The sequence below is a fragment of the Staurois parvus genome, unplaced genomic scaffold (genome assembly GCF_062004578.1).
Source record: "Staurois parvus isolate SC_StPar_1 unplaced genomic scaffold, SC_StPar_1.0 ptg000640l, whole genome shotgun sequence".
Lineage (NCBI taxonomy): Eukaryota > Metazoa > Chordata > Amphibia > Anura > Ranidae > Staurois > Staurois parvus.
In genome coordinates, this window is record NW_028318436.1 from 848,927 (window position 1) to 870,730 (window position 21,804).

At 42.2% G+C, this 21,804-nt stretch overlaps 1 protein-coding gene across 1 annotated transcript in view; it reads left to right on the forward strand.

The window, feature by feature from the left end:
* Positions 1-335: 335 nt before the first annotated feature.
* The window catches only part of LOC149449033 (proteasome subunit beta type-10-like), a 32,494-nt gene continuing 11,025 nt past the window's right edge, over positions 336-21,804 (forward strand). Inside the window, exons 1-4 of the mRNA XM_089693925.1 lie at positions 336-638; positions 11,345-11,438; positions 11,510-11,607; positions 14,637-14,777. Coding sequence (XP_089550051.1) covers positions 574-638; positions 11,345-11,438; positions 11,510-11,607; positions 14,637-14,777 — 398 coding nt within the window. The 5' untranslated portion in view covers positions 336-573. The remainder of the gene's footprint in view (positions 639-11,344; positions 11,439-11,509; positions 11,608-14,636; positions 14,778-21,804) is intronic.

Below are 21,804 nucleotides of genomic sequence, written 5' to 3' on the forward strand. Positions count from 1 at the left end.
GAAATGCAGGTGAGATGACGGTGAAATGTCCTTGAGATGTCTGTGAGATGACAGTGAGTTGTATGTGAGATGACAGTGAGTTGTATGTGAGATGACGGTGAAATGTCCGTGATATGAAGGTGAGATGACGGTGAGATGTCTGTGAGATGACAGTGAGTTGTATGTGAGATGTAGATGAAATGACGGTGAAACATCCGTGTTGTATACGGCACGGTAAGGGTTACAGAAATGTGAGATGAGGATATAACGCTTGTGATACAATAGCTTGCACGCTGCACTGCCTCCTATGAGTGTCTATCATGTGAATGGTGAGAAGATGAAAGTGAAAGCTCTGAGATGTAGAATGAGGAGGGGCAGAGAAGAGGGGACATTATTAGACGAGGAATAGAGTACGGCAGTGTGTGGGGGACTCCAGCCGACAATAAGGAGGGACAGGGTCCAGGTCAGTATTATAGAGATCCCTGCTGACCAGTGACAGGGACTCCATAGGAGGAAGGTGAAGAATCCTGACAGGGGACACATCCAAAGTCTTCAGACAAGTTCAGTGATCAGACCGCACCCCAAACTGCCATCATGTTGCCAACGCTGTCGAGATTCGAACCCCAAGAAGGAGGATTCAGCTTTGAGAACTGCACCAGGTAAGAGATTCCTCGCCTGACTGATAATTGTCATGTAATCAAATAAAAATAAAACCAAAGTAAAGTGCTGGAACTGATAATAATCCAATCAACCGTCTTCTTTCACTATTCCTTCTTCTCTGAATTGGCGAAAGATAAAAAGGTCATGTCAGCCATGTATGCATAGATCAGACCGATTGAGACAACCTAAGATCACCATACACTTTGCAATCTGACCATACAATCTTTGTACAATCAACTTTAGATTTACCAGAACTTCCGTATGTAACAGGTGAAACTACTTAAACTATCCATTCAATCCATATCCATTCACACTGACCTTGTACTACAGTTGATAGAAGGTCAAAGGGTCACCATACACGTTGCAATCAGACTGTGCAATATCTGTACAATCAACTATAGATTTACCAAAATGATGTAATATGAAGACCTGCATAAACAATCCACTCAATCCATATCTATTCAGGGGGCTTTGTACTACAATGCTGTTAGTAGGCCATAAGGTCACCATACACGTTACAAGCTGACGTACAATGACGTGTAATCTCCGTACAGTACAATCAACTTTAGATTTACCAAAACTATGTATTATGAAGACCTACAGTACCTAATCTATCCAATCAATCTAAATCCAGTTAGGGTGGCCTTGTGCTATATAGTTGTTAGTAGGTCTAAGGGTCACCATACACGTTACAATCTCACCATACACTATAAAATTAACTTTGATTTACCAAAACTATGCAATATAAGGACCTAACTAACCTACCCAATCAATTTAAATCCAACCAGCCAAGCCCTTATGCTACATAATTGTGGGCATTTTTTGGAGATTGCACAATCATATTGTAACGTGTGTGGTGAGTTTATACAATGTACAGACAGACTGTGACATGTGATGAGCCTTACAATGGCCTTACACGTAGCAATCTGATCCAACGATCCGTTACAGAATCAGACAATAAGATTGAATCTATGAACATGCTCTGTCATCGATCAATTTTGATCATTTTTCTCCTGGACAGTAAATCATTCGACAATACAATCATTTATAAAATTGTTGCAAGTGTGGCCACTATTAGACTTGATCGGAGGCTGACTGATCGGTAACTGATCTGGCCGTGTACACGTACGGTATAAGCAGTATTCGGTATTTTGTCACACCTTTTTTATTGCCGGGAGATCAAGAGGGGACTTGAATGATAAGAGCAAACACACGATTGATGTGATGGGATTATTGGTGAGTAGACAGCACACAGAGGGGGGACCCGTATACATGTCTGGATATTGGAGATTCAGGTCTGTGATGACCTTGTATATGGCTGATGCACTTTGCACACAATCATCACACTTCTTGGGGCGGTATTAAATAAGGCAGTTAGGGGTGAGGTAAATATCAGGGTTCTCTTTATTCTACACATACTGTATTACAGCAGACCTTCACCCTTCTTTGCTGCTCTTCCCTGCCTGATGTAGGGGGGTACTCTGCTGGGGACTCTGATGTAAGGGGGGACTATACTGGAGACATCTGATGTAAGGGAGAACTCTGCTGGGAACTCTGATGTAGGGGGGTATTCTGTGGGGGACTCTGATGTAGAGGGGTACTCTGCTGGGGACTCTGATGTAAGGGGGGACTATACTGGAGACATCTGATGTAAGGGAGAACTCTGCTGGGGATCCTGATGTAAGGGGGTACTCTGCTGGGGACTCTGATGTAGGGGGGTACTCTGCTGGGGACCCTGATGTAAGGGGGGACTATACTGGAGACATTTGATGTAAGGGAGAACTCTGCTGGGGACTCTGATGTAGGGGGGTACTCTGCTGGGGACCCTGATGTAAGGGGGACTATACTGGAGACATCTGATGTAAGGGAGAACTCTGTTGGGGACCCTGATGTAGGGGGGTACTCTGCAGGGGACCCTGATATAATACAACCATCATTCCCTCCCCTCATGCCAGGGTACTAGGTGTAATCTAGACTCCCATCTGTCCTTTCAGCCCCAAATCCAATCGCTGTCCAAATCTTGTAGACTTCACCTCCACAACATCTCCAAGATACGGCCGTTCCTAACCCAGGAAACCACTAAGAAACTTATTCACTCCCTTGTTATATCTCGCCTTGACTATTGTAACTCCCTACTCATTGGCCGACCTAATCGCAGGCTATCCCCTCTTCAGTCTATCATGAATGCTGCTGTCAGACTCATCCACCTTACTAACCGTTCCATATCTTCCATCCTTCTCTGCCAATCCCTCCACTGGCTTCCCATTGCCCAATGAATAAAATTCCACACTCCAGCCTTCCTCTCAGTCCATCTCCCACCCGATACACCCTTCCGCTGCTCTCCAGGCTCTGTCATATTTGAGGGCTGCCCTGGTCACCATGTCCAGCCTCCTGCTAGGGGATTGACCAAGGTCCCTCAAACATGCAGATCTGAGTCTCCTCCACCCCTGTTCCAGAAAGTTCTCTAGTTTCAGAAGCCCTGACCTGTAGAACCTCCCTGCCTGTCCTGAGGTGAACTCCTGTCTCACTCCCAGGCTGACTCAGCCTCTATCTAAAAAAAAACAACAAACCTAGCTAACCTAGAAGGCGTTACATACTCATGTTACTGTGCATTGGCCCCAATGAACAGAATTACGCCTGCTCTGTGTGTGGTGTGTTGTGATGTCATTCATTATGAATGGCACCTTAACGTACTGTACAGTGGAGTTCAATGGACGAAGCACCGCAGTGCATCACACACACCATGCATTGTGGTGTGCTGCTGTACTAAAAAAGGGTCATGTGCTTTTTTTGATCTGCTGTGGTGTATTGGGAACCCATTTGTTATAATTAGGCTGCCTAAGCACCATGCGTATTAACATATAGTAATGCACCACAATAGGCTAAGTTTGCACCCCCCCCAAATCCCTAACTACACAATTATATGGCGGCCACTCAAGTCTGTTCACATTGCTGCAGCCACAATGCTTTACTTTGTAATGCAGCAAATTTAACGCCCAATGTTGATTGGACCACAAAAAAACTATGTGCCAAGTGTTTTGGTTGTAACACAATATTTTAATGTAAAATTGCCATTGGGATTGAAGAGAAAAAGCCATTCGGAAAGTGGCAGTATTGCCTCCTGAACACCTGCAAACTGCCACTCATCCACCGCAGATGGATTTTCTGTGGGGTGGTAAAGTCTACCACCAATTGAAAGAGTCCTAAGTCTTGTTAGATAATAAACTGACTCTGCAATAATTACTTTGATTCAACCAAAAGTCTGTGGTCAGAAATTCCACCACACATCATCCTGTGATCATACATTTGTATTTAACTCTGAATATAGGCAGATATAATAAAAAATGAGTTCAGTTATGAATTACAGAAGTCATACTGTATATGTATATGTACATAGCTGGCACAGGTACCTAAAGCTTTCTTGATATGAATAAGCCCCTGCAGAGCAGCGCTCAGATTGATAGATGGAAAGACAGTGCTGAAAGCCAGTCAAAGCTCTACTGAACAGAACAGTCCATCTAACACTGGCCTATTTCTGACAGGAGGGAGGCATAGGATTGACCAAACCATCTATAGTCTAGTTAAGGGTCATAGGTAAATCCATTACACATACTAATAATGTGAACAACTCCTAATGGTAATTCTTTGGTAATGCATTACTAGGCTTCATTCACACTTGTGAGATTTGTCCTGCAATTTTGGACACATAAAGTTGCATCCCATGTATTTTAATGGCCACCATTCATATCTATGCGTCTTAAAGTCGCAGTAACTTTAAAAAGGTTCCTGCACTACTTTGTGCGACTTTCAGCCGTATCGTAAAAATATCAATATGACAGTTGTGCAACAGTCAAAGCTGAAGTCAACAAAGTTGTTTCGAAGTCACACCTATCCAGATGTAACGGCCTCCAGGTTAGCTAGATAGGCTTTTTTATTAGAGGCTGAGTAGCAGCGTAGGAGTGAGGGAGTGAGTTCACCTGAGGACAGGTTGGGAGGTTCTACAGGTCAGGGCTTCTGGAGCCCTCCCACCTTTCCAGAAACTTGAGAACTTTCTAGAACAGGGGCGGCGAAGGGGAGCTGGCCCGGATCTGCATGTTTGAGGGACCTTGGCCAATCCAGGAGGCTGGGCTCGGTGACCAGGGCAACCCTCAAATATCACAGAGACTGGGGAGTCAGGTGGAAGATAGATTGAGAGAAGGCTGGAGTGTGGAACCTGGGAGGGGGCCCCCAGGGAGGGAAGCCTACCTACAGGCAGGAGGTTGGATGAGAGGATCTCTACCACCTCAACAACTCCTTGAAAGGATAACCTGTTAGCAGGGAAGGAGCCAGCCCAGTATAAGGCCTGAAAGCAGCTACCAACCCACCACACTAGCAGGCAAAGACAGTGTGATTACTCCTACACTCCCCTGGGCCAGATAAGGGGAGAGGGCGGTCAGGTGTAATACCCAGCTAGTCTTCACCTGGGACTGACTAACTGCAAGCTCTGGGGACCCCCTTGCTCAGTGATACCCTCAACACAATTCATCTGAGGTCAGAGGTATACGAAAAAAGGGACAGTGATTTATTTTTGCCAGTCCACACTTTTTTTGTACATAGTTGCTAAGAAGTTCATCCTCAAGTTCTACAGTTCCTTGGGCATCCCATTTGCCCTAAACTCCATCCAGGTTGTTAACCCCTTAATAAAAAAATAACTAAAACCAGCTCAAGGACTGTTTTACTGACTCTGGAAATACAAGTGTGAAAAATACATGTTGCCTGGCCATGCAGAGCATAGGGGGACCCAAATCAAACTCAGTGGCCCTTACTAGGGTAGTGCTACACAAAGTTGCATCAAAGGTGCATTGAAGTTGCATCAAAGTTGCATTAAAGTTGCAATGTAAATTGCATGACTTTGGAGTCGCACAAGTGTGATTGGAGTCTAAAAGACCCCTGATGTCTCATTAAAGGGAGTCTGTCCCCTATGTGATATAAAAAAGTTTTAATGAAAGTGAAAAAATTGTACACCCAAGCACCTCAGATATGCCAAAAAATATTTAGCCCGCCCCCACGTACACACACACATGATCGTAAATGCATGAATCGAGGACGCTTATGTGCAGTATGTAAATGTTGCTTGAGATACACATGTTCCATATCACAGCAAATGCCAGATTAGGAGTAATCATTCTAGGAGCATTATTCACAGTTAACACTCAGCTGAAAATCTGTAGGGGATTTTAAGGTGTCAGCTAAGTATTGTGTATAAGGTAGTGAAGTTCATTGTCGTTTTGCAGAAATTTAAAGCTTGACATGTTGGGGATCTATTTACTCGGCACAACCTCATCTTTTCTACTTTTTTCTGAAATCTTCAGTTTGATAAACCATTGAGAAAATGTCATAACAAAAATTGGAACTGTTCCTATATCATTCTCCAGTGCCTCTGCTTTCAGAAAAATATATAATGTTTGGGGGGTTTAACTAATTTTAGGGGTAAATTATTTTTTAAATATGTGTGCAAAAAACAACAATGGCTCTGGCAATGAAAGCATTAAATAAATAGCTTAGTTATCGCTATATGTCGAGATAGAATGTTTTTGGCATTTACAGCTGTGAAAGTATGAGTAGCTCTTTTATAGTGACTAAGATGGAAAGCTTTGCTTGAGTCCATGGGGGTATTGTTATGGCTGGTGCATTGATATTGAGTGCTTCAATATATACTGTACGTCTCTGCACCAAAATCCAAATTATTGATGAATGTACTCAAAGATTTGTGATCACCTTGGTGCATTATAAGTTAATGTCCTATTTATTGTCCCAGGAACTTCAGGCCTCAGCATACTGGAATTATTCACGCTCTGATGGCCAGAGGGCAGACATTAGGACTAGTCTATATACAATACTAAAGTGGTATGAGGCTTACAAAATGCCACGTGTATTATCAAGGACAACTAAAAGGAAGTTTCACTTTCATACGGCAGCCATTTTCCAACGTACTGTACAACAAACATTTATTTTCTTTTATAAAATGCTCCAGCAGGTGTTGCTTATGCAAATATCTAATTGTTAAACTCTGACTTCCCAGTTGTGTAATCTGAAGCATTTTTTATATTACTCTGCTCAAAAAAATTAAAGGAACCCTTTGAAAATACATCAGATCTCAATGGGGAAAAATCTCATTCTGGATATCTATACTGACATGGACTGGGTAATGTGTTAGGAACATAAGGATCCCCCTTCGTTTGATGGAAATGAAAATTATCAACCTACAGAGGACTGAATTCAAAGACACCCCGAAAATCAAAGTGAAAAAATGATGCAGCAGGCGAGTCCATTTTGCTGAGATTTCATTGCAGCAACTCAAAATGGTCCTCAGTAGTTTGTATGGCCCCCAAGAGCTTATATGCATACCTGACAATGTTGGGGCATGCTCCTAATGAGATGACGGATGGTGTCCTAAGGTATTTCCTCCCAAATCTAGATTAGGGCATCACTGAGCTCCTGGACAGTCTGAGGTGCATCCTGGCGGCCTTGGATGGACCGAATATGATATCTCAGAGGTGTTCTATTGGATTTAGGTTAGGTGAGCCACAAGAGGCTGGGCATTGTCATGCGTCAGGAAGAGCCCAGGACCCACTACACCACCGTAGGGTCTGACAATGGGTCCAAGGATTTCATCCCAATACCTAATGACAGTCAGGGTGCCATTGTCTAGCCTGTAGAGGTCTGTGCGTCCCTCCATGGATATGCCTCCCCAGACCATCACTGACCCACCACCAAAACGGTCATGCTGAGCGATGTTACAGGCAGCATAATGTTCTCCATGGTTTCTCCAGACCCTTTCATGTCTGCCACATGTGCTCAGGGTGAACCTGCTCTCATCTGAGAAAAGCACAGGGCTCCAGTGGTGGACCTGCCAATGCTGGTGTTCAATGGCAAATGCCAATCAAGCTCTATGGTGCTGGGCAGTGAACACAGGTCCCAGTAGAGGGCCCTCAAGCCACCCTCATGAAGTCTGTTTCTAATTGTTTGGTCAGAGACATTCACACCAGTGGCCTGCTGGAGGTCATTTTGTAGGGCTCTGGCAGTGCTCATCCTATTCCTCCTTGCACAAAGGAGCAGATACCAGTCCTGCTGATGGGTTCCTTTTATGGCCCTGTCCAGTTCTAGAGTAACTGCCTGTCTCCTGGAATCTCTTCCATGCTCTTGAGACTGTGCTGGGAGACACCACAAACCTTCTGGCAATGGCACGTATTGATGTGCCATCCTGGAGGAGTTGGACTGCCTGTGCAACCACTGTAGGGTCCAGATATTGCCTCATGCTACCAATAGTGACACTGACCCTAGCCAAATGCAAAACTAGTGAAAAACAGTCAGAAACGATGAGTAGGGAAAAAATTATCAATGGCCTCCACCTGTAAATCCATTCCTGTTTTGGGGGTCATGTCATTGATGCCCATCTAGTGCACCTGTTGCTAATTTAATTAACACCAAAGCAGCTGAAACTGATTAACAATCGCCTCTGCTACTTACCTGACCAGATCAATATCCCAGGAGTTTCACTGACTTCATGCTATACTCTTATTAAAAAGAGTTCCTTTAATTTTTTTGAGCAGTGTATACAGTATACTTCTAACTGACCCTCATTTGGAACAAAATTGCTCTGTCAATCTTTCCATCTTAGTTGTCCCTCTTTTTGGCCTGCTGTATAGATCTCTACTGTATAAAAATGTGTAATTTTGAGAGGGACTGCACTAACCCCCTGATTTCTTTAAATACCTTCTTACAATTGTAAAATAATATACACTCACAAACCCAGAGAATCCATGTTGGTCGGCTGTCTCTTCTGGGTTCTACTAGCCCCCCCCCCCATATGACATATGCCAGCTCCAATGGAGTCACTAGGGCTGGTGTCAACTGATACGGTAAAATATGGTGTCTCCCCCCCATAATTTTAAAATTCCCCTTTTAAAACTACCCCACAACACCCCCCCCCCCCCAATATTAATTAGCTCACACATCCTCCTCTGTTACATATAATAACCTCCCCAATTATAATTACCCTGCAACTTCCCTTCCCCCACTATAAATACCCTGGAACCCCCCCCCCGTCAGACGACCCCCTCTGTCAGCTCTGTAGCATGCGGTTCTCAGCATTCAAACCCTCAGATCAACCACCTGAGGCCTAAGGCAGTAGATGCCTAGGAGGGCAACATGCCTTCTCCCAGGCTGGACAAATCCTGGGCAGGAAACACCCAGAGCTCAGTGTGCTTTCTGAATATATACAGTTACCCAGCATGCCTCTGGGCCCAGCTCTCTGGGATAGGCTGGAGCCGCATCAATATTTATGCTGGCATCTGCATAGCTCCACACCTACCATCCAGAAACTTCTCGAGCCTTCCAGATGCAGAGGTTTCTATGCCAGCCTGCCAGCAGCAAAGCACACTGACCAGACCTAACTAGCAAAATTAGGCACCACTGACACAGTACGCCAAATGTGCTTTTACCTACCGAAACAGAACTACAACTAGCTAACCAATCAAGCACCTATCTAGGATGGTGCTATACATGCTATTCTGAAAAGACAGTATAAGGTAAAATGAGTGAAAAAAACCTCATTGATAGGTTTAATATATCTAATAAGCAAGGAAGCTTTTCGCATACAGTTGCAAGAAAAAGTATGTGAACCACTTGGGATTACGTGGAGTTTTGCATGAATTGGGCATAAAATGTGCTCTGAACGTCATCTAAGTCACAACAATAGAACACAGTCTGCTGAACATAATACTACACAAACATTAGATGTTGCCATGGTTTAATTGCACATAACATGTAAACATTCACAGTGCAGGGAGGAAAAAGTATGTGAGGCCCTAGCTTAATGACTTCTCCCAGAGCTAATTGGAGCCAGGAGTGAGCCAACCTTGACTCCAATCAGTGTGATGATAGTGGATGTGTTGCTGACAGCTGTCCTGCCCTTAAAAAAACACACACCTGTTTTGGGTTTACTGGTTTAAAGAAGCACTGTCTGATGTGAACCATGCCTCGCAGAAAAGAGCTCTCAGAAGACCTACGATCAAGAATTGTTGACTTGCATGAAGCTGGAAAGGGTTACAAAAGTATCTCCAAAAGCCTTGATGTTCATGTGTCCACGGTAAGACAGACTGTCTACAAATGGAGAAAGTTTAGCACTGTTGCTACTCTCCCTAGGCGTGGTCGTCCTGTAAAAATGACTGCAAGAGCACAGCGCAGAATGCTGCATGAGGTAAAGAAGAATCCCAGAGTGTCAGCTAAAGACCTACAGAAATCTCTGGCACATGCTAACATTTTTGTTGACACATCTACAATAAGGAAAACATTAAACAAGAATGGAGTACATGGAAGGACACCACGGAGGAAGCCATTGCTGTCCAAAAAGAATATTGCAGCACGTTTGAAGTTTTCAAAAGAGCACCTGGATGTTCCACAGCACTACTGGCAAAATATACTGTGAACAGATGAAACCAAGATTGAGTTGTTTGGGAAGAACACACAACACTATGTGTGGAGAAAAAAAGGCACAGCACACCAACATCAAAACCTCATCCCCACTGTAAAACATGGCGGAGGGAGCATCATGGTTTGGGGCTGCTTTGCTGCCTCAGGGCCTGGACGGATTGTTGTCACTGATGGGAAAATGAATTCCAGAGTTTATCAAGACATTTTGCAGGAAAACGTACGACCATCTGTCCGCCAACTGAAGCTCCGCAGAGGATGTGGGATGCAACAGGACAATGACCCAAAGCATACAAGTAATTCAACAAAACAATGGCTGCAACAGCACAGAATATGCCTTCTGGAGTGGCCCAGTCAGAGTCCTGACCTCAACCCGATTGAAATGCTGTGGCATGACCTTAAGAGAGCGATTCACACCAGACATCCCAAGAATATTGCTACACTGAAACAGTTTTGTGAAGAGGAGTGGTCCAAAATGACTCCAGATCGTTGTGCAGGTCTGATCTGCAACTACAGGAAATGTTTGGTTGAGGTTATTGCTGCCAAAGGAGGGTCAACCAGTTATTAACTCCAAAGGTTCACATACGTTTTTCTCCCTGCACTGTGAATGTTTACATGTTATGTGCAATTAAACCATGGCAACATCTAATGTTTGTGTAGTATTATGTTCAGCAGACTGTGTTCTTCTATTGTTGCGACTTAGATGACGTTCAGAGGACATTTTATGCCCAATTCATGCAAAACTCCACGTAATCCCAAGGGGTTCACATACTTTTTCTTGCAACTGTAGTTTGAAGTGAATAGAGGGAAGCACCTACACAAGTTTCTGTTTGAAATAGTGTCAGGGCTCTTCCATGTGGACACCTAAAAATGACACGTTTTTAGGCATTTAGGCATTTTTTTTACTGATCTAAAGGCAGCCTTATACGCACAAACTTGTGCTCTGTATAGATTAGTAAAAGAAAAAAATATGCGTCACTGACCAGTTTTTTTTTGCACATATGCAGCTATACACACAAATATGCTCGAACATCATGCTCAAAGAAAAAACTGAATTTTTACGCGTCTGTATGCGTACTAGCAAAAACGTGAGAATATGCGCATTTACTATACAGTACACTTGCGTTTTTATGACACAAACTTGTTAAATTGACTTTCTTGAAAAATTTTACAATAATAATTTAAGATATTTTTTGCTAAAACTTTACATTTTTCTCCATTCTTTAATTCTCAGAAATAACGACTTAGAGGCTAATTGTTCCAATCTTGGCCTGAACCCCCCTAAAGCACGGAAGACAGGGACCACCATCGCGGGGCTCATCTTTAGGGTAGGAGGTTAAAGATGTACTGTCAAAAAATGGTTTTACTTTCAGAGCTGACTCATTTTTTTTCTATTCAGGATGGAGTCATTCTGGGGGCGGACAGGAGGGCCACCGATGACATGGTGGTGGCAGATAAGAACTGTGCCAAGATTCATTACATCACTGACAATATATAGTAAGAATTATGATGTAATTTTGTTACTTTTATTATGTGTGAAATAATGAAAAGCTTGATTATACATTTTGGGTGGAATAGACCCGGATTTGATCCTCTGACCTTTATTGCACTTTGTCATGCCTGCTCATTGGTTCCTCATTGCCTTCAATGGGGGGCACCTTCTGGAGATGCTTGATAGAAAGCCCCATAGAAATTTACAAGAACCCAGGTGTGGTCAGCAGCATGGAGGATGTCAGCCACAGGGTAACATTGCAGAAGGCTTTAGTTATCAGCCTCAGATAAGTATACATTTCTGTAGGGGGAGAACAGGGCCGGGGCAAGGGGTGGGCAAAAGGGGCAGCTGCCCTGGGCACAATGGATTACTGTAGTAATGGGGGTGCCCTCCTTCTGTTATAAGGCTGACAGAAGTAGTGACAGCGGCAGTAATTTTGAAAGCAAGTGACTGCTGGGTGTATGTTCCTCTAAGCTTGCACAACATGAATGGGGGTGGGGCGCAGTTTGGCATCTTTGCCCTGGGTGAAATTGACCCGACATTGGGGGGGATACTTTAGATCAGAGGCGCTAGGCAGGCTAGGTAAGCGTACTTCTGAAAATACCCTTATCCTTGCATAAATTGGTATATTCCAAGCCAACATTTTTTAGTTCTGGATCAGGGGCGGACTGACCATTCGAGCACTCGGGCACTGTTTGAGGGCCCGGGGTCAGTAGGGGGCCCCATGAGATGCCTCTGGTACCTTTCATTGGCTTTTTCATAGGCTTTTTTGGGTGTGGGCAAGGACACAGGGGCCCCATGACCCTCTATTGCCCGGGGGCCCCATGATTTGTCAGTCAGCCCCTGTTCTGGATACAGAAAGGAATAGTTAAATCCTTGGTCAAGTTTTTTTTTGTTGCCATCTCTGCCCCATTCTAGAATCTCTGTGGCAGGGACACAGCAAGATAGCCCCACCCCATTCTCTACTCTTTAAAAAAAAAAAAAAAAAAAAAAGCTTTTAGATAAACTTTACTGATTGGACTATGTGTTTAGCAGGGCTGTTGATAAGGCAGTACAGCTGGCCCTCCTATACTGGGCCCAGGCCCCATCAGTTCCAAAGGAGGGCCCAGGCACCTGCCAAGCACTGTACTGCCTTGTGACTCTTGTGGATCTCACTGCGTCGCTGCCAGATTTCTTCCTGCAGGGGATCGATTCTAGTATTTGCACCCCATTCCACCCACTATCCGGGCCCCCATGTGTGCCCCCCTCCCCCACAGTGCTGCCGGCTTCCCTCATCTCCAGTCAGCAGCTGGGGACTGTTCCAGGATGGAAATAAATTCCTGAATGAACACAGTGAGTGATCAGTATTGATCGCTCATGTGTCCATTCAACACTGAAGCATAGTAAACTGTGTTCACTAAGCTTCCATTTGTGAATGAACAGGAAGCCACTGAGCACAGAATACTTCCAATTCATTCACTGTCCAGTGCAGCCAAGGCTGTAGAGAAAGGGACTGATAAATCTATGTCCTCAGTCCCTTGATGGGAGACATCAGGGGTCTGTGTAGACCCCTGATATTTCACCAAGCCCCCTCCCCTCCCAAACAGGGCAGTTAAAAAAATGTAAAATAACTAAAAATAAAATAAGATTCTAAAAAAATGTAAAGAAAAATTAAAATTCTGAAATTTTTTTTTTTTAAATATTTTTAAAAATTGCACGCGGTTAGGGGGCTCTTGTAGAGCACCACTATTCACTTAAATGGTTCTTGTTTAATTATGGTAATATTTCTGCCATGGATGCAAAGCATAACATCTTGGTCGAGGCATTTTAGCCCTGTACAGTCCCTCGTGATTTCTAAGAGCAGCTCTGGTGCTTAGCAAATTTGCCAACATATTCATCCCAGTTCCTGACCGATGGTCCTGCCCATGACCACTTTCCCAGATGGTCCCATCATGATCATGCACACTTTCTAGGAGGTCCTGTCCCCAGTTATGTGGGAATCACCCACTTTCAGGCACTATCCTCTCAGTTAATACCCTTTTTGAGTTGCAGTGCATGTTAAGGAACTCAAATAAGAATGATGATGCTGTGATCTTGGAACACAGCCCTGGACAGAGCACCTAGATGTGGAACTGTCCTGGCAGATTTGGGACAGGTGTCTTGTATACTTTATAACAGGGCTTTCTGAAAGTTCTGAACAAAGGTCTAATTTACCGTCCTTCAGACTTTAGGGGGGAACTGTATCATGGCCAGTGGGAGTAGAAAATGTCTGAATGTCTGAGAGTACACAATGCCTAATTTTTGGTGTCAATCTGAAGAATAGTGCCCTATCATGGTGACAGTGGGAGGAATAGTACCCCATTATTGGTGTCAGTGAGAGGAATAGTGCTCCATTATTGGTGTCAGTGGGAGGAATAGTGCTCCATTGTTGGTGTCAGTGGGAAGAATAGTGCCCCATTGTTAGTGTCAGCGGAAAGAATAGTGTCCCATCATTGGTATTAGTGGGAGGAATAGTGCCCCATTGTTAGTGTCAGTGGAAGGAATAATGTCCCATCATTGGTATTAGTGGGAGGAATAGTGCCCCATCATTGGCATCAGTGGGAGGAATAGTGCCCCACCATTGGTATCAGTGGAAGGAATAGTGCCCCATTGTTAGTGTCAGTGGAAGGAATAGTGTCCCATCATTGGTATTAGTGGGAGGAATAGTGCCCCATTGTTAGTGTCAGTGGAAGGAATAATGTCCCATCATCGGTATCAGTGGGAGGAATAGCGTCCCATTATTGGTGTCAGTGGGAGAAATAGTGTTTCATCAATGGTCTCAATGGGAGGAATAGTTTCCCGTCATTGGTGCAGGAGGAATTGTACCCCATTGATACTGTCATTGGGAAGAATGGTGCCACATGTTGGTGTTAGTGGCCAGAATTATGCCCCATTGTTGGTATCAATGAATGGAGAAGTACCCCATAGGTAAGCAGAGGACTGCAGTTTGGAGACCACTGTTTTAGTAGGTAGGGGTTTTCTTTCACTATTTCATTTGCTCTTCTTGTGCTTGCAGTTGTTGTGGAGCTGGAGTAGCTGCTGATGCAGAATACGTGACCCAGCTTCTATCCTCCAACATGAACCTCCACGCACTCTCCACCGGGCGTCAGGTGCGTGTGTGCTCAGCTAACAGGATGCTGAAACAGCTGCTGTACAGGTAGGACACCAGCAGAAGGGGAAGAGTATACAATTTAAAATAGCCCTCATTGTTACATTTCTAAAGGGAAGCTGTAATGGTTTGGGGGTTAATATTGTTTTTTTTTACATTGTTTTTATGTTGAGGTTTAATACTATTTTTTTGTGTTTGTTTTTTTTTTCATTTACAATCTTTGTTTTACCAATAAACATTAAATACAAGGTGTACCAATGACAACAGATTCCCAGCGCACTGTGGATTTTCAAGCAGAAAATAGGTGTTCAAGAGAATTACAGTAAAGTTGTTTTTTTATTTTGTTTAGAAAAAAATATACAATATTACATATTTGCCTAAAAATGTATACATAAATTTATTGTATATATAAATTGCCCTCCTAACTACAATAAATAGATTTATATATGCAAAACTACCGTTCATTGTTTTGAGCACACAGAAAAATTGGATTTAATACAATTCCCTGTTGTGAAGTGACTTACATTGGTACCCTTTCCTCTTCCCTATCTTTTTTTCTTTTTTTCCTCCACACAAATCTTTGATTCTCCTCTTTCTTTACCGCAAGGATCTATTCATGCAATGCACATGTGCACTGCCTTAAGGCAGCCCATTTACTTATTTGGGCTGCCAACACACCAAAATGGACCAATTATTGAATATGACCCTTTTTTCTGATGCACCGCAGGGCTCCACAATGTACTGCAATGCATTGAAGTGCAGCAGGTGTGCTAACATATGTTAACTCAAGGAATACGTGTAAATGGGCTCATAATATTCTTAGAGGGGGCCGGCTCCTCTATTTCACTACCTTCTTTTTTTTCTTCTTGCACCTCCTAATAACCCCTTCTGTGGTCTCACATACAGTTGTGTTCAAAATAATAGCAGTGTGTTGAAAAAAGTGAATAAAGCTCAAAATCCTTCTAATAGCTTTTATTTCCATGCACACAAATGCATTGGGAACACTACACATTCTATTCCAAATCAAAACATGAAGAAAAATAGATCAAATTTGTGTTGTTCCTCTAAAAAAATTGAAGAAAAGTGAATATTAAACTGTTCAAAAAAATAGCAGTGTTTGTATTCTTCTTTACAAACTCAAACATTCACTATATAAACTGAAAAACGTTTGAAGATTTTGCTTTCCTTTGAATCACTTAATGAATATTTAGTTGTATAAGCACTGTTTCTGAGAACTGCTGTACATCTGTGTTGCATGGAGTCACCCAACTTCTGGCCCCTGTGAACAGGTATTCCAGCCCAGGATGATTGGACTACATTCCACAGTTCTTCTCTATTTCTTGGTTTTGCCTCAGAAACGGCATTTTTGATGTCACCCCACAAGTTTTCTATTGGATTAAGATCCGGGGATTGGGCTGGCCACTCCATAACGTCAATCTTGTTGGTCTGGAACCAAGATGTTGCACCTTTACTGGTGTGTTTGGGGTCGTTGTCTTGTTGGAACACCCATTTCAAGGGCATTTCCTCTTCAGCATAAGGCAGCATGACCTCTTCAAGTATTCTGATGTATTCAAACTGATCCATGATCCCTGGTATGCGATAAATAGGCCCAACACCGTAGTATGAGAAACATCCCCATATCATGATGCTTGCACCACCATGCTTCACTGTCTTCACAGTGTACTGTGGCTTGAATTCAGTGTTTGGGGGTCGTCTGACAAACTGTCTCCGGCCACTTGACCCAAAAAGAACAATCTTACTTTCATCAGTCCACAAAATGTTGCGCCATTTCTCTTTAGGCCAGTCAATGTGCTCTTTGGCAAATTGTAACCTCTTCAGCACGTCTTTTTTTTCAGCAGTGGGACTTTGCGGAGTCTTCTTGCAGATAGCTTGGCTTCACATAGGCGTCTTCTAATTGTAACAGTACTCACAGGTAACTTTACACCTTCTTTCATCTTCCTGGAGCTGATTGTTGGCTGAGTCCTTGCCATTTTGGCTATTCTTCTATCCATTCGAATGGTAGTTTTTCGCTTTCTTCCACGTCTTTCAGGTTTTGGTTGCCATTTTAAAGCATTTACAATCATTTTAGCTGAGCAGCCTATCATTTTCTGCACTTCTTTATATGTTTTCCCCTCTCCATTCAACTTTTTAATCGAGGTATGCTGTTCTTCTGAACAACGTCTGGAACGACCCATTTTCCTCAGAATTTCAGAGAGAAATGCACTGTAACCAGCATGTACAACATTTGCTGCCTTCCTTCCTTAAATAAGGGCAATAATTGGCACCTGTTTTTCAAAGAATGAATGACCTCACTAATCGAACTCCACACTGCTATTATTTTGAACATGCCCCTTTCAATGAGTGATTCAATTACACAGAATCAGCAGCATGCATGTCATGACTGTTGGGTCTGTTGGATTTCTATTACTCTACTACACCTGCTAGTAAATTATTTGCCATGTAGAAATATCATTTCCACCAAAAACAGTGATTGATCAGGTTAGTGATGTCTGACTGCTATTATTTTGAACACAACTGTAAGTGGGTCTTTATCCATGGGACTGCATATATGCATACCTGTGTTTGTGCTGGGGATGCTCACAGTACTAACAATTGGAAACCGTAAGGTCATGTTCCCAATCACCTGATAGCCTTTGATTGGCTTTCACAGGGATTATTCACTGTACAGCCCACCCCTGTGTTGTTTTCTCCTCTTGAATGGAGATAAAAATACAAAGTATCTTTTTCTCCTTGCTAGAGGAAAAACAAGAAGAAAGAAAGAAAGAAAGAAAGAAAGAAAGAAAGAGACTAGATCAAGGAAGGCCAGGATCTCAATCACCTGATTGGCTATCACAGTGATCATTCACTGTACAGCCCACCCCTTGTTTTCTTTTCTTGAATGGAGAAAAAGATACTTTGTATCTTTTTCTCCTTGCTAGAGGAAAAAGGTGTAAACAAAGAAGTGTATGTAAGAAAAAAAATACCTAGATCAGGGGAGGTCAGGATCTCAATCACCTGATCAGGATAGCCTCTGATTGGCTATCACAGTGGTCAGTCACTGTTTAGCCCACTCCTGTGTTGTTTTCTCCTCTTGAATGGTGACAAAAGATGCTTTGTATCTTTTTCTCCTTGTTAGAGGAAAAAGTGTAAACAAAGAAGTGTATGTATAAAAAAAATATTATTAAATTAAAAAAAAAACCTAGATCAGGGGAAGCTAGCATCTCAATCATCTAATCAGCATAGCCTCTGATTGGCTATCACAGTGATCATTCACTGTACAGCCCACCCCCTTGTTTTCTCCTCTTGAATGGAGAAAAAGATACTTTGTATCTTTTTCTCCTTGCTAGAGGAAAAAAATGTAAACAAAGAAGTGTTTGAAATAAATACATAAATAAATAATATTAAAAAAATAATATTAAATAAAGAAAAAATACCTAGATCAGGGGAGGCCAGGATCTCAATCACATGATCAGGATAGCCTCTGATTGGCTATCACAGTGGTCAGTCACTATTTAGCCTACTCCTGTGTTGTTTTCTCCTCTTGAATGGAGACAAAGATACTTTGTATCTTTTCCTTCTTGTTAGAGGAAAAAGTGTAAACAAAGAAGTGTATGTAAGAAAAAAAATATTATATAAAAAAACCTTGATCAGGGGAAGCGAGAATCGTAATCACCTGTTCAGCATAGCCTCTGATTGGCTATCACAGTGATCATTCACTGTACAGCCCACCCCCTTGTTTTTTCCTCTTGAATGGAGAAAAATACACTTTGTATCTTTTTCTCCTAGCTAGAAGGAAAAAGTGTAAACAAAAAAGTGTGTGAAAAAATAAATAAATAATAATTACAAATAAAGAAACATACCTACAGCCTACCTACCTGTGGGTTAAGGTCAAAGGTCAGGGACATTGTATTTTAGGTAGGATAAAAAAAGCATTTTTTTTCAATTAGTGTCAGTGTGTTTTAGGTAAGATAAAAAAGCAAATTGCGCACTATTGTTTCCGGGCCCTACTACAGGTACAAACAACAAAAAACATACACATATCTGTTATCGCTCTGATTGCCAAGAGCCGGATAATTTATTTTGGGTTGTCAGATGGCAGTAGCTTATGGTAATTGGAAGAAATATATAGCAAAATTTTAAACAATGTGTTTTTTTTCTATTTTGTGGCAGTTTTTTTTTTATACTAAGAAAATCAGGAGATATCTATTTTTATTTACCAAATGAAAATGAAAGCCCAATTTGTCCTGAAAAAAATGGGGTATAATTCACCTGGATACACTAAGTCAGTGGTGGGCAACCTTTTTTTTCAACTGAGCCAAATCTCACCAAAACCACAATTGAAATTTATTTTGAGAGCCACATTTTTAAAACTGAAAATACATCCCCCATATAGTAATTCATCCCCCATAGTAATTCATCCCTCATATAGTAATTCATCCCCCATAGTAATTCATCCCCCATAGTAATTCATGCCCCCTATAGTAATTAATCCCCCATATAGTAATTCATCCCCCATATAGTAATTCATCCCTCATATAGTAATTCATCCCTATAGTAATTAATCCCCCATATAGTAATTCATCCCCCATATAGTAATTCATCCCCATATAGTAATTAATCCCCCATAGTAATTCATCCCCCCTATAGTAATTAATCCCCCCTATAGTAATTCATCCCCCATATAGTAATTCATCCCCCATATAGTAATTCATCCCCCCTATAGTAATTCATCCCCCATAGTAACTCATCCCCCATATAGTAATTCATCCCCCATATAGTAATTCATCCCCCATAGTAATTCATCCCCCATATAGTAATTCATCCCCCATAGTAATTCATCCCCCATATAGTAATTCATCCCCCTTATAGTAATTCATCCCCCATAGTAATTCATCCCCCATATAGTAATTCATCCCCCATAGTAATTCATCCCCCATATAGTAATTCATCCCCCATAGTAATTCATCCCCCATATAGTAATTCATCCCCCATATAGTAATTCATCCCCCATAGTAATTCATCCCCCATATAGTAATTCATCCCCCATAGTAATTAATCCCCCATATAGTAATTCATCCCCCATATAGTAATTCATCCCCCATAGTAATTAATCCCCCATATAGTAATTCATCCCCCATATAGTAATTCATCCCCCATAGTAATTCATCCCCCATATAGTAATTCATCCCCCCTATAGTAATTCATTCCCCATATAGTAATTCATCCCCCATATAGTAATTCATCCCCCATATAGTAATTCATCCCCCATATAGTAATTCATCCCCCATAGTATTTCATCCCCCTATAGTAATTAATCCCCCATATAGTAATTCATCCCCCATATAGTAATTCATCCCCCATATAGTAATTCATCCCTATAGTAATTCATCCCCCATATAGTAATTCATCCCCCATATAGTAATTCATCCCCATATAGTAATTCATCCCCCATAGTAATTCATCCCCCCTATAGTAATTCATCCCCCATATAGTAATTCATCCCCCATAGTAATTCATCCCCCATATAGTAATTCATCCCCCATATAGTAATTCATCCCCCATAGTAATTCATCCCCCATATAGTAATTCATCCCCCATATAGTAATTCATCCCCCATAGTAATTCATCCCCCATATAGTAATTCACCCCCCATATAGTAATTCATCCCCCATAGTAATTCATCCCCCATAGTAATTCATCCCCCATATAGTAATTCACCCCCCATAGTAATTAATCCCCCATATAGTAATTCATCCCCCATATAGTAATTCATCCCCCATAGTAATTCATCCCCCATATAGTAATTCATCCCCCATAGTAATTAATCCCCCATATAGTAATTCATCCCCCATATAGTAATTCATCCCCCATAGTAATTCATCCCCCATAGTAATTCATTCCCCATATAGTAATTCATCCCCCATAGTAATTCATCCCCCATATAGTAATTCATCCCCCATAGTAATTCATCCCCCATATAGTAATTCATCCCCCATATAGTAATTCATCCCCCATAGTAATTCACCCCCCCTATAGTAATTAATCCCCCATATAGTAATTCATCCCCCATATAGTAATTCATCCCTACAGTAATTAATCCCCCATATAGTAATTCATCCCCCATATAGTAATTCATCCCCATATAGGAATTCATCCCCCATAGTAATTCATCCCCCCTATAGTAATTAATCCCTCATATAGTAATTCATCCCCCATATAGTAATTCATCCCCCATATAGTAATTCATCCCCCATATAGTAATTCATCCCCCCTATAGTAATTCATCCCCCATAGTAATTCATCCCCCCTATAGTAATTCATCCCCCATATAGTAATTCATCCCCCATAGTAATTCATCCCCCATATAGTAATTCATCCCCCATATAGTAATTCATCCCCCATAGTAATTCATCCCCCATATAGTAATTCATCCCCCATATAGTAATTCATCCCCCATATAGTAATTCATCCCCCATAGTAATTAATCCCCCATATAGTAATTCATCCCCCATATAGTAATTCATCCCCCCTATAGTAATTCATCCCCCATATAGTAATTCATCCCCCATAGTAATTCATCCCCCATATAGTAATTCATCCCCCCTATAGTAATTCATTCCCCATATAGTAATTCATCCCCCATAGTAATTCATCCCCCATATAGTAATTAATCCCCCACATAGTAATTCATCCCCCATATAGTAATTCATCCCCCATAGTAATTCATCCCCCATATAGTAATTCATCCCCCCTATAGTAATTCATTCCCCATATTGTGTCAATTCACTTACCTTTGCTTCGCGCGTTCCTCTCGCCGTGTTCCCGCGCCGTTCTGGTCTTCAGGGCGGACTGTGAGAGGAGAGGAGTTTGTCACGCTGCCCCGCCTACATCCTGGCTGCCCCGCCTACATCCTGACAGCCAATGTTTGCCACGCTCTGCGGGCCGGATTAAAAGGTCCGCCGGGCCGTAGTTTGCCCATTGCTGGGCTAGCTGCAGAGTCCTGACTTTTGGGGCGGCCGCCCGAGAGGAGGGAGAAGAGCGGGCGCCCGGCACACAGAAAAGCCGCATTAAAGTG